This window comes from Lissotriton vulgaris, chromosome 6, assembly GCF_964263255.1.
Source record: "Lissotriton vulgaris chromosome 6, aLisVul1.2, whole genome shotgun sequence".
Lineage (NCBI taxonomy): Eukaryota > Metazoa > Chordata > Amphibia > Caudata > Salamandridae > Lissotriton > Lissotriton vulgaris.
Genome location: NC_141694.1, coordinates 428,733,804 through 428,747,678, shown reverse-complemented (window position 1 = coordinate 428,747,678; position 13,875 = coordinate 428,733,804). Strand labels below are relative to the sequence as shown.

The window sequence follows — 13,875 nt, the reverse complement described above, 5'->3', positions numbered from 1 at the left end:
AGTAGCAACAAGTAAATCAATTCTAAAAATGAATAAAATAAAATCATTCTTGAATGCAAATGTTCTTCATTCTATAAGGCACTTATGCTGACATGTTGAAACATCTACTATGTTTAGTTTAGGAATTGCACACTCTGCAATGAAGTCCGTAGCAATGCTAAGTTATCAAATTATATGACATATCTCGTTATTACTATGCGTAATTAGTTACTTTAACATCTTAAATTCATGAATTGATGAATTCTACTGTTTCCATCCAGTCAAGCCCTGGAAAATAAACTTTCTCAAGTGTCAGTGTCGTTTTTCTAGACGTGTGCAAAGTTCACATTTATTTTTATTGTTGAGATAGTTTTAAGGTGTTGTGCAATGCAAGATCAGCCCTTATGCCGCATCCTAATGTAAATCCTTTAATTAAGGTATCATATTAATGTTAGGCATTGTGACAGATGTATTCTGAGGTGATATCAGTCTGTGAACAATTATGATTCTCTGCTGAGACGAATGATGAATGATGTTTGTGAGAAAACATTTTTCGCTTATAATTATCTCACAGAAATTATGGTAAGCGTTCCATTTCATTTTTTCTTTTTCGTGCTTCCTTTTGTCCCTGGTTCCATCTCTGTTCATAAACAATAATTACCAAACCTATTCAGAAATGTATTTTGTATCAATAGAAATGTTGCTGTCTACCTTAAAAACAACTGCATTCAATGATAATTAAATAAAACATGTTTTAAAATAAGTTACTTTTTAAATCAAACCGAAAAATTATTCTTCTCTGTTTCAACACAATAAAAACCATCAGGGACTTCGCAATGTTTACAGACTTTGAGTAAACTATATATATATATTATACGAAAAATGGAAAGGATTGTTTTGGGGGACTTTTTTACTTGAGGAATTTGTAGCATCAGAGATGAGAACTATTTTGTGTTCATAGTCAGCATTTTGCACAACAAAGTGACTGGTCCTAAAGATGTCTTCTCCAGCATTGTGTCTCCCAGTGCAAGCGCACACTGTAAATTATATTAACATTCTAGAGCCAGGTGTACAAAAATTTGAAATTGTGGTTTCTAAATTGTTGTTCTTACTGAATCACAATTAGGAAATTGTAATTCCTTATGTGCTAAGAACTTATTCTTAAAATAGCGATTCTTAGTGGGGTTGCAAATCGAACTACCTCATGAATATTAATGAGGTAGATCAACCTTTTGTGACCCAATAGGATTTGCTACCCTCTCAGGGATGGTGGCCTGCTGGGGTCAGCAGAACACTATGTCTGTGATTGCTTTTAAATAAAGCTCCTTTGAGGAAGTGGTAAAATATAAATGGTTTGCAACCAGAATTTGGTCGCAAAACATTAATATATACCACTCCAATTTAGTATTTGGAAGGCGGCCCTAAACACACCCTTTTAAAAGACCAGTTCATAAAGCCAAATTGCAATTCAATAACAAGTTATCAAATTGCAATTTGGCTTTTTCACAATAAAATATGCTTTTTTGCAGTCACAAATGGCCTGATCTCTAAGGAAGCTTAGTACATATGGCCCAGTCCTTTTTTAGAACTGTGATCTTCTGGGGCATGAAGGTGCAGTCATTTGTGGGTTGATGCTATAATGCATCTTGCTTCAGGTATAAGTTATGGCTCTATTTGCTTGATGTCGACCAACTAGGCGTCATTCAAAAGGCTGCATTTTGGTTGTTCACAGCAGTCAAACAGCTGATCTTTCAAATTGCCTTATGTGAATCTATTATCCCCAGGTCCCTTATGTCCTCGTCCAATTCATTCACAAAGTCGAGTTAACCATCTCCGAACAGAAAACAATGACCAGAGAATGCTGGGACCTTAACCCTGCCCCTTGCACTGGGAGTACATAATCAGCACTCACCCAGCAATCCGCCTGTTCTTTTTTTCTGTTTGGAAAAAGAATTGTACCTGGATGCTGGTGCTGCTCCTGCTGGGCTGGAGTGGCGTTTCTTCTCCTCTTCCCGTCTTGCTGCCTGGCTGTGCAGGCGGGGTGTCTTCTAGCCTGCCTCCCGGCCTTCTGGGCTTGCTGGGTGGCTTGGTTGTTCCTGCCCGGCTCTGGATTGCCGGCCGGCCCTTTCTGGCTTGTGCTCCGACCTCCCGGTTGCTTCCGGTTTGCTGGGTATGTTTTCCTGTGACCTGGCCGGGTGAAAGACGCGCCACGCTTGGCGTTTCCTTCCCTGCCCTGGCCTGTGGCCTGGTGGATGCCTTGGGCTGGTGTGAGGGGAGGGTGCCCTTGTTTCTGTCTGGCCTGGTGGTTTCCCAGCCACCCCTGGTGAGTTCCGCATAGTGGTGTCTCGTTTCTCTTTTTGTTGTGCCCTTCTGTAGTCATGCTGTTTGCGGGGAGTGCCTGTGCTTGTCTGTTGCCCATCCCCTGGGGCCTGTTGCCGTTTTGCTCTGTGGTAACCATCCTGGCTGTGAGGGGTTGTGGTCTCCCTGGCTAGTCTGCTGTCTTTGGAGCTGGGTCACCAGAGTTCGAGCCTAGGGGTCGACTGCATCCTGAGCTTCTGAGCTACTCCATTCAGGGGTCACTCCTTCCCGCTTGGGAATGTTTGCGATGGGGCTGCCAGGCTGTGTGTGCGGTCCTGCTGGTGGTGGCTACACTTTCTGTGGGGTGGCTGGCTGCTTGTTTGCTCCCTGTATGCCCTTCATTCAAGGCTTCTGCTACTCCTGGAGGCGTGGCTATGTCCTTTCAGTCCATCAGCCAGTTCCTGCCCCTTTGGCCTTTGGTCTTTGTGCAGTTGGTCTTTTATGTTCCGTTGTGCTGGCTCATCCTGATGTCTGTGCTTGGGGGTGCATGTCTTGTCAGGTGCTGTGACAGTGGGAGTGTGGGCAGTGGCTTTGTCTTCTTCTTCTGGGTCCCTATGCCGCTTCTGCTTTTGGGGGGCTGCTTCTTCTGGGTCACGCAATGGCTCTTGTTGCTGCTTGGCTTGCTCCGGCTTCCTCCTTTGCGTGCTCCCTGCGGGCACTGTGGTGCGGAGCACCGGGCGCAGGGTTGTTCTGTTTCCTTCCTCTCTGGGTGTCCACGCCGGGCCCGGGTGGTCTCACTGATGTGCCGTTTCCTTGGCCCACGCCGGCTCTGGTGCCTCTGTGTTCTATTGCTTCCCATGTGGGGTCCTGTGTTTGGCCTCTTGGTCGGTGGTTCATTTCCCTGCTGGTCCCCCCTACCTTTTGTTTGGGTCTGTGTTTCCTTCAGTTGGCTGTTTTCCTGTGCTGTGTTGCCCATCTGGGTGCTTTCTGCTTCTGGCCTGGGGCCTTCCCCTCTGTGGGCACCGGCTCTTATCTGCTCAATGCAGTCTGGCACAGTAGAGCCTGATGTCTTACTGGTTGGGTTCTCCTCAGGCTTGGTTCCTTGGTGGATTTCTGTCTGCCCCTGCCTTGTGCTAGTGGTTCTCTTTGGCTGGGGTGGGGGTGCGTCTTTCCCCGTTGCCCCAGCATTCCTGCTTCTTTGGCCCTTCTTGTAGCCTGCAGCGTTTCCCCACTGGTGCAGGGCTGGCTCTGGCTTTGTTCTTGCCTGTGTGGGGTGCCCTGGTATTGTGGCCATCTTGCTCGGGCTGTCCTGCTGCTGTTGAGATACCCGGCCCTTCCTTGCCATGTTTTGGTTCCCCTGTGTTGCACCGCTGGGGGTGTTCTTTTTTCTTTCCCGCTTGTGTGATTGGCAGTCCGGGGGCTGTGCTCCAGTCGCTCCTTTGCCGGCTTGCTGCTGGTATGGCTTGGCCTCCAGCTGTGCTGCCTTGGTTTCCCCTGCTCTTCTCCGGTCTGTGGATGGCTGGTTCGGGCCTGGTTGCGGCCTGGTGGGGTGTCTGCCTGGGTCTTGTATTGCTGACTACCCTGTGATGCTCGGGCACCGGGCTGTGTGGTGTCTATCTATTGGGGCTGGCTGTGCCTCCTTGGTTTCCATGGCTGTGGTGTGGTTTTGTGGCAGCTCTGAGGTGTGTTTGCTTTGCGTCCCCCGGTCCCTTTTCCTGATGGTGGTGTCCTGGCTTGTGTGCTCCTTGCCTGTTGGTTGGCTAGTCCCTCTGCTGTTGGGTCCTGGTTCTTGCGAGTTTGGAGTGTTCCTACTGGTGTGGTCTCATGGTTCACTCTGGGCCTATCTTTGCCTGCCTGCCATTGTCTTCCCTACATGCCACCTGTGGTCCCGCTCCCAGAAGTGGCTGTCTGTAGGCCCCCCCCTGTTTTGGTGCAGTCCTGTGATGTTTGACTTGCCACTTAGGGGGCCTGCCAGGCTTGCTGCTGCTCCCCCCGGGTCCCGGTCTGTTGCTTCTGCCGCCCGGCTCTGTTTTTTTTTCCTTTGGCTGTTGCCTCTGTTTGGATTTTGTCTGGCCTGCAGCGTCGTCCGGTGGTTTTGTGCCTCGGTCTCTGTCAGCCTCCCTACCCTTTGCTTCAGCATGAGCACTGAGTGGGCTTCTTCCGGGTGCAGATTGGGCCACCGGGTCCTCCTGCCTGGGCGGGTAGCTTGGCTTCGCGCTGGCTTCCTGGTTTTGTGTATGTGCTGCTGCTGGGTCCTTTGGGCCTCCATGGTGGTGCTGGATTTGTCAGCCTTTTTTTGTTCGGTTGGCTTCCTTGGCTGTGTCCTGTTGGGGCTTCCTCTTGTCTGGTCCACTGCAGTCCGGGGTGTTGGTTGCTTTGGTGCCTGTTTCCCTTCTGGGGCTTTGCCTTTGGGGTCTCTTTGGGGTGCCTCCTTTCGGCTTCTTTTTTGGCCTGGTCACCTTTTTTGGCGTGTTCCCGTTTGGCGGGATGGGATTACCCCTTTGGTTGCCTTGGGTGCTCTTTTTCCAGTTCTCTGGTTGGCTGCCTTCTGTTTTACTTGGTCCCGGTTTCCAGTCCTTGGTTGTGCCTCGGCTGGCCTTGGCTGGCCTCTTCTGGCATGCTGGCCAGTTGGACCGCTAGGGTCTTCTTCTTCTTTGTATGGCCTCCTCTCTGTCCTTTGGTAGTGGGCGGCTTCTGTTGGTATTTTGTTTGGCGTGTTCTCCCGCTTCCTTGTCAGCTCAGCTCGGGACTCCTGGTGTGTGTTGGCTGCCCTCTGGGGGGTGTCCTCTTCTTCGGCGTGGTCGTCTCCCATTTGTTTTGGTGGATGTGTCCCTGCTTTGGTGGGGTGCTTTCCTGTTAGGGTGCGCTGCTGGTTGCTCCCTGTGCTTTTCCCTTTTTTTTCCCTTCGTCTGCTGCCTTTTGTGTGGTTTCCTTGGTGTGCCTATGGGTTTGGGAGGCCATGTTTTCTGCTTTGGTGTACTCCACTTTGTGAATGAATGGGGCGAGGACATAAGGGACCTTGGGGTAATGCTCTATTACTTACCGGTGATCTTCATTACTCCGGGCTCCGTTGTCCTCCTCCCATTCATACACCCGCCTTCACTCCCGGACGGACGGCCTTCCTGTGGGGGCTTGGTGGTTCAGCCGGACTACTGAGTGAGTGCTGATTATGTACTCCCATTGGGAGGGGCAGGGGTAAGGTCCCAGCATTCCTCTGGTCTTTTTTTCTGTCGGGTAATGAAGATTACCGGTAAGTAATAGAGCAATACTTTTGCTTTCAAACAGACAGCATCTAAAGTCACATTGGTCCTTTTATAATCTTTTGAGCTGTTTTTAGTGAGCTGCTGTCTTAGAGGCACATTGGTACTTTAAATAAACACATTCACCCTGATACTGGTGCATGGATAGTGTTACATGTTTTTGTCAAGTTGAAGGTATTTCAAAGCACGTTCCAAGTTGATGGCTACCGTAGAAGCTATGTATTTGCTGTCGTAATATTCTGAGAAAATGATGATAATCATATGAATTTCTATTTATGTGATAAAACTAAAGTTCTTTCATTTTTCAACAGGGAGTGAATCTTCATAGCGTAATGGCAGTGGGCGACTTCATCTGCAATGTTTTGAACAAGACGACTAATTCTAAAGTTGCACAAGCCACCTTCAATTCTTGAATGGTTCACCTGAATGTTACGAGCCACAATACGTTTATTTTCGGCACTGTATGTTGCTTCCTTTGTATTGTGTTCTTTAGAAATCATTCACACAGTCATATGTAGAAAAATAATGTATCACAGAACAATGATGGAGGCCCCCTGTTGCAGAAATGGAGTACTGTGCAGAATGACGAACCTCTGCCAAATACTTGATTTCCGCAGGGAATACACATGTTCACGTTGTTTGCTGATTCATTTCAGCGATACAGATTGTGAAGATAGAATCCAAATATTTAAAAGGTATCACAGGAAACACATTATTGTATCATAAATGAAAATTTGAGTAACAGTGTGATGCAATCTATCATATTTTTTAGGAAAAAACACAGAAAGGATCATGTAAAAATAATGAGCTTTAAAGGAATGTCATGACATTGGAATTATTTGACATTATGCAAAGGAACATTGATCACCCACCAAATGTATGGTTTATCCACCTCAACACATTAGGTTTTGCTATGATTCCAAGTCAAGCCCAGTCCTAAAAGGATGAGGGCAGCTTGTACTGGGCCACTGTGCACCAAGTACCATGTCATTGTACAGACAACGCCTTCAGTAGGATACAGATAGTGATGAGACAGTGGAATATGAAAGGGAATAAATAATGTCATATTGTGTTTTACGAGACGATGTAGTACAATATTGTCTATTATTCTATATGTAACTAATTTCATGTAACTTCTGCCTGGGTTGTCCCACTTCTGCCCTGTAGTTTATATCAGGTACTTTTAACATATGATGTCCCCGACCGTCAAGATATCTTCTCCTTACTATATTATTATTATTATTATTATGTTTCTTATATAGCGCCAGAATCGACCCCAGAAGGGGTATCTCCGCGCTTGTCTTGGGAACCCGTCCTGGCTTTTGCCTGTGAGATAGCCCCTACAGGGCATCCCCAAGGTGAAAGCCAGGCATCCCGCCGCGGGGGCCGTTGTGGAGATTAAGCAAGCTTAATGCCCAGAGTTGCAGAGTGTGAACCCATGATTCGGTCAGGCACCGAAGCGAGAATTATCGAGTCCATGTACATTTGAGCTCAAGACCCTGCCGCGTCGGGAATTGAACCCTGGTCCCGGGTGTGACCTCTGCTTCAGGGTCTGCCTGCTCTAACCAGTGAGCCACACTTCTCCATCAGCCAAACCTTTTACTTTGAGCTCCAATTGCCTCAGGATTACCTCAGTTTGACTCGTGCTGCCAAGTGACATGTGGCTGTGAAAGGTCAGTCAGTTAATGATTGGCCTTCCTAGATACCGTCTCCTTCTAACCATCTCATCCAGGGTAACACATGTATCCTCGCAAAGCACATCAGACGTACATGCAGGTATGAGCAGCCAATCATGATCAACATGCTAATCACGTTTCACAACCTCTGCCAAATAAATTAGCAGTTATTCAGGGCTACATTGCTCCAAAGTACATTTCCACTGCCATTTCCACTCTTTTTTACGATGTAAAGTTTAGTTCTGTACTGATCTCTTAGGAAAGTTATAAAAACGAATAATTCGTATGTTAATGGGCGCACAAAACCATCATTCATGTTCGAGCGCGACGCCTTCATCTGGAAATTACACTAGTCAGCTGTGAAAATGAGCTCATCAAGTTCTCCTATTTTGAAACACACATAGATTAATGCAATTTCACCCCTAAAACAAATACTATTCTCGGGAAGCTAAATGGTGGTTAGTGGCTATGTCAAAAAATGCTACCCTTCCCAGACTAAGCAGCCATTGCCTTCTCCTCAAACTCATGCCAGTAAAAATAGATGTACCGCGAGTTTTTCAAAATTAGTATAGCTTCAAAGCAATGTTGCTCTGTACAAAAATGGGGATGAAGAGGGACACAATTGATTTTTCCTTTGGAGGAATGGATTAGATTGCAATGCAGGTCATCAAATGTAGCTACTCTTCGAGAATGATACATGTTATACAAGTTACTCATCTTACTTCCAGTAACTAGATAACACATGTTTTCTTAAAAAAATCCCATTGTTGATTTTAAAGAAGTTTCACCAACCTGGAATGCAGCATTGTCTACTCCCAGGAAGATCTCAGATTCAGCATATGGACAGAAAATAAATAGAAATGTGGCAAAACCCGATTCAACGAATGAAAGGGAGTCTGCTACCAGCAATTTCAAATCTTTCAATTAAGGCATCTGGAACAATCAACTTTGTCAAAAGTTTCCAAAAAAGGAACTCGTTATGGGGATGATGAAATGCAGACAGCTTACTACAAGGTTTTAATGGCAACACTGGTGAATAGCTTTCATAGTTTATGATCTTTTGTGACATTGTTTAAATGTTCAGACTTGGCCAATTTGATGACATTTTACCTTTCCTGACTAGCATGGCAACGCATTTCGGTCAATAGACAAGGATGAAGCAAATACCAATAAATACTGTACATATCCTAGGCTTACATCCTGTTAAGCTGTCCACATCGGTGGACTATTTTCCTGCCCTTGGTGGACTGCCATATTATTGGCACGGGATTGCAAGCACTATTCACCATAGGGTCAGTTGGCAATTCGATGGTACCTTGTTGGAAAACTTAATGATGGTGCTTTCCAGATTGACCTGTCACTTTTAAATCTATGTGCTCCCTTCAGCCATATTCTGCTACTTCTCACAGCAAAACATGGTTGAGCAAAGATCTTTTATGTTTGCTCAACCATGCATCAGTTTCCTAAATTCACCTCATTTTGCGTACGTGTTTGTTAATGATTGGCTAGGATTCAAGAGAAATTGTTTGTCAATCAATGCTATGTTCCGCTTCAGAACGATTAAAAAGTCTTTCCACCTCACCTATATTCTTGAATGACAGGTTCTGTGTTTGGCAAACATTTGGCGTGCTATTAGTTGCACCTAATTACAGCTGTGTGTGATTTTCCAAAATTGTTACCATCTTCCTGAATCTAGCTGTAGTCTTGTAATCGTTATCCTGTCTTTGATGAATTCAGAAATGTCATACCTGTGGTGCTCTGTTCTTCTTGGTTCAAGGAATACTTTGCATCCAATCAATCGCACAATCCCCTCTTTCTGCTCGACGTGGACACTAAGTGGAGGTTTTCGTTTCTCTCTCTTTTGCTAAGATGATCTTTTTGATCGTAGCTGTGCTAGATGGAATTGGATATTTGTAGGTTCCCCTAAGTTTTGAGCATGAGTTGGACATTTCTCTGCTTGAAACATTGGTTTCTGGTCATAATTGTACAGTTAAGAATGTCTTCAAGTTCAGGGTATTTTTTGTTCAAACTAATGCATCACAATTGCGTCATTAAAATACTTCCCTGGTTATATCTTGAAATGTTGGCAACATTCCTTCACAGCTTGGTACTAATGATTAAGACTAAAATTGCCCTTCTTGCGAGGGTACTTCAGTAATGGCAATAGCAAACAGGTAGGAACTCAGTGAGGGATACAGTACTATGTAATTATATTTTAATAGTTAGCAAACCATGTTCAGATCTTTTGCTTCAACAACATTTCTTTAAGCAGATGGCCCTAATAAATGCTTTTTGTTTGTCTGTTAAATACAATACCATGAGAAGTGTGTCCTAATTATAACTATGTTAATGAAGAAGGTCTGCAGGAATTTGGGGTATTAGTTAAGGGAGATGAATATCCACCTCAACTATCAGCCACAACCCTAGTCATGGTGAACACTTAAAGTAACTAAATTAACCCTAGCTCATTCCCTTGTAGCTATGGTCTACAGAAGAAAGGTTTAACTTAGAGATAATGTGTAAGGAGAAGAAAACGTAGGTCCACGCATCCGTTGCAGTCTGGTTGCAATTTTAATAATAAGCCCCCGAGTGTATGTAGAGATGGAGAGCACATGAAAACAGCGCTGAAATCTGCCCAATGCTTGGGAGTGCATACTCATTTCTAAAATTAATCATTAAACTTCAACAAAAGATTATTTGTAAATCCAAGCACCTCTACATGGGAAACCCCTAGCTTTTAAGGAGCACAACTGTCCAAGGAAGTTCTGCGCATTTTTCCTTCCTATTGACACAAATTATAATTATATGAAGTGTTCCTTGCGAAAGCTGCCAAACTATGGAATAAACTCCTTTTCACTGATCATTAAAACAAATCATGGAAATATGGTGAAGCTACTTAAAACAGAATTTGACATTTTGACTACAGATGTTATGTTATGTTAGCGCTATTCATACAGCATACGTTCACTATAAGGTCTTTTGGCTCTAGGGTAACGGAGACAGCAACTGAACTCCAGGTTAAACATAAGCGTTTTGTAACAGCCCGATTCTTCACAGTTTTCCAAAACTCACGTATATAAAAGATGATCTAATATCTGGAGAACACAAAGGCAGGACTTTTACCATGGAGAGCCTTGCAAAGAGTGAACAGTTCTCTGAGCTACTGGAAGCCATGTGGCAGTGTCGACTCTGACAGGAGACCAGCCTATCTGTCTGATTTTGAACTAATTGCACCTTTTTGTAGAGACCAGTAGGAGGTCCCAGGTAGAGTGTGTTGGCATAGCCAATCCGAGAAATCACCATGGAAATATGCATTTTAGATGACACCTTCCTGCGCGAAGTATCTCCTAATTTTCCTTATTCTCCAAAGTTGGAAGAAACAGAAGAATAATGCAGCTCCAATCTTTGGCTTGAGGGACAGATCCTCATTAATGAGAATTCCAAGGCTTTTCACTCTATTTTTAGGCAAGGGTGAGGTGCTCTATTCGGAGGACCAGAAGAAGGGATTCCAGTGGGTCAGTTTGTTGTTAACGATTTACAGTACCCAACCCCCCATCCCTCACATAGCGGCAAAAGGTCATTAACATTGAAGCTACATCAGGGTTATTTATGACTATAATTCCTTAGTGCACTAAATAGGTAGTTCTGGGTTAGTGTGTGAGGGGGGGGGGGGGCGTATATTCACACCCTAGACAAAGAATGCATGGTTTAATCATTAAATACCAAGGAGAGCAATGGGCATGAGGATGTCTCAATGTAACACGATATATCATTGAATGTTCTGTACAGATTTTACATTTAAGAAAGTCAGCAACATCAACGTGAAGCAGGTACAGATGCAGGTTTCTGGCAGGGATGGTAAATCAGAGGCTACGGGAAAATAACTACTTATACAAAAAGAACTTCAGATAGATGAAAAAAGGGAACTTAATTATCTTAGTAATGGATTCTAAATAGTTACTTTGTGACCCACTCTAGGAAAAAACTGTGGTCAACACCAAGGTTATTCATTTGAAACAATAATGGGTTTCAATTGCCAATCAGTGCCATGCTCCATCGCAGGGCCCCTTCTTTGCATGTAAGAAAAATCGTTCAACATGTTCATGCACAGCCCCATATGGTGGGCTCTTAAAACCCAATCATCTTGCTTGGTAGATATCAACGCCTGTTTTTATGTAACCTAATAATCTGTTGCTAGTATATAAAGAGAAACAGGGGAAGGAGTGGATGTGATGTAATAAAACTACCTACAATCAGACATACAAAATGTATTCTTGACAAAGCTAAATATTGTAATTGCAGGATAATCCTTTGATCTACATGTGTAGACCTGCAAAACATATCCCATAAATGAATTCAGGGTTTTCTTCAGGACTGAACCTATTGTATCATCACTAGCTCTATTTAATACCTATCATTAAGGTGGTGTCTGAGTTACGTGTGGTGAAGTGAGAAGTGAGGAGACAAAAAGTTAGGCCAATCAACAACCATCCTGGTCGATATATATTGTTCCTAGAGGTGGGGAGGGAATGCCTAGCTAGACTCAGCTTCTGGAGCCCAGTCTCAGTCTGTGTCTACATAAGGAATACAAAATAAGCCCTGCTTACTAATACTAGGAAAATGCAAATCATTATTTTGTATATGGGACTTATGTCGATCACCTGAATTACTGTGCAACGTATGTCACATACAGGTTTCGGATAGCGCATTAATGCACTGGGATTTTATGGACTCACTGTGTAAGCTTAGTCTTTATGTAAAGATGTCTACACCCTACAAAAAAAACACCTTTATTCCAGATATTATCTGTGAACTTCTTAACGGTAACTTATAATATTTGATCACCTGTTTGCCCAGTGTGACTTTGAGACATTCCACTGTGAAATGGTCTTAAGGTGCTGCTTGACCCTGATGCAGAGTATGTATTTTATGCCAAAGAGATGTATGTGTAAAATTACTATTATGTGATGATCCTGATCAGAAGACTCAAGGTACGCACCACTTTTGCATCCTTAACATGTACGCATAGGTATGTGTTAGAATGCATAAATCTCTGTGAATTTATGTGTCTAAACTGGTCAGAGTTTGTGATTTGTGGCACAGGCAGCCCTGATATTAATCAGCTCTGATAAGCCCGTCCTGGGGCATATAGCACTTTAGAAATAACATAATGATGAGGCTATTGATAATACTACATTACACACTGCATGCTACTTTGGCATGAGTATTCATCTATTAGCCATGTTTTAAAAATGTTAATGTTGTGGTAAAAATGATCAATAGCCACAGTATTGGAATCGCTTGGTAATCAATATTTTGCACTAACATGTCTTAGTATAGGAAATAAAATGTATTGTTCTAAACATGTCTTGTGAAGACCTCTCTGACACCTGGGGCCCGATTTACAGAACTAACTTAAGACAGCATCGTAAACTTACTGCCATTTTGGTATTCACAGAAGGCACTTACTCATTTTGGTATTCACAGAAGGCACTTACTTATTGATGAGTAAGGGCCATATGTATGAAGGTACTGATTTGCGATTCTGAAATAGCGATTTTTAAGAAATCGCTATTTCAGAATCGCAAATTGGTATGTATGTACAAATTTGCTTTTTCTTAGCCAATTCTTAGTATTCCTTAATTGCGATTAGCAAATTGCGAATCGCAATTAAGGAATACTTTCCAATTCATTCCTATGGGCCAGGAGGTCCATAGGAATGAATGGGAAGGTATTCTCAATTTTGCGATTCGCAATTTGAAAATCGCAAATTGAGAATAATTTCAAGGGTGCAGGGGTGTCCAAAGGGCACCCTGTTGCACCCCTGAAATATGCATGGGTGCATATGTGGCGCACGTACATGCGCTAAGGGCATGTATGTGCGTCACATAGCACTTTGAAAAATGCTGAAATGTGCATTTTTCAAGGAAATCGCAACTTACCACCAACTAGAAGTTGGTGGTAATTTGCGATTCCTTAAGGGCATTTTGGAATTTTTTTGGGCTTCATCTATTGCATTTAAGGAATCGCAAACTTTGCGATTCCTTAAATGCAATTGCAAAATAAGGAATCACAAATTTTGCGATTCCTTATTTTGGACCAGATTTTTCTTCATACATATCATTTTGCTAATTCACATTCGCAAAGGCCGAAATTCTGCGAATTTTGGCCTTTGCGAATGCGAATTTGCTTCATACATATGGCTCTAAGTGCCTTCTGTGAATACCAAAATTAGTAACTTACTCATTTTGAGTAACTTACTCATTTTGGTATTCACAAAAGGCACTTACTCATTGATGAGTAAGTGCATTCTGTGAATACCAAAATGGTAGTAAGTTTAGGATTTTGTCTTAAGTTAGTTCTGTGAATCCGGCCCCAGGTTCTTGATAAATAAAATTAATCAACGTAAAAAATGTTAATACAATATAGGTTTTATTCAACCAATATGTATGGATGTATTTTAAAGGGAAAAATATTGTATAAAGATAATTATGCTATTGTAAATATCATATTTGTTGTGAAAATATAATGATCCTGCCAAATAAACTATTCAAACATTGTGTTTTTCTAAAGTATATTTACATTTTACATGGCAAGTAGAATACCGATAATACAGCGGTCTGATCATCAATATTTGTAAAGACATCGAATAAGAAATTGTT

General features: G+C 43.1%; 1 protein-coding gene across 1 annotated transcript in view; it reads left to right on the top strand.

Annotated features, from left to right (window-relative positions):
• The window catches only part of HMGCLL1 (3-hydroxy-3-methylglutaryl-CoA lyase like 1), an 826,606-nt gene extending 813,982 nt beyond the window's left edge, over positions 1-12,624 (top strand). The window contains exon 9 of the mRNA XM_086926446.1: positions 5,849-12,624. Coding sequence (XP_086782572.1) covers positions 5,849-5,950 — 102 coding nt within the window. The 3' untranslated portion in view covers positions 5,951-12,624. The remainder of the gene's footprint in view (positions 1-5,848) is intronic.
• The last annotated feature ends 1,251 nt before the right edge of the window (positions 12,625-13,875 follow it).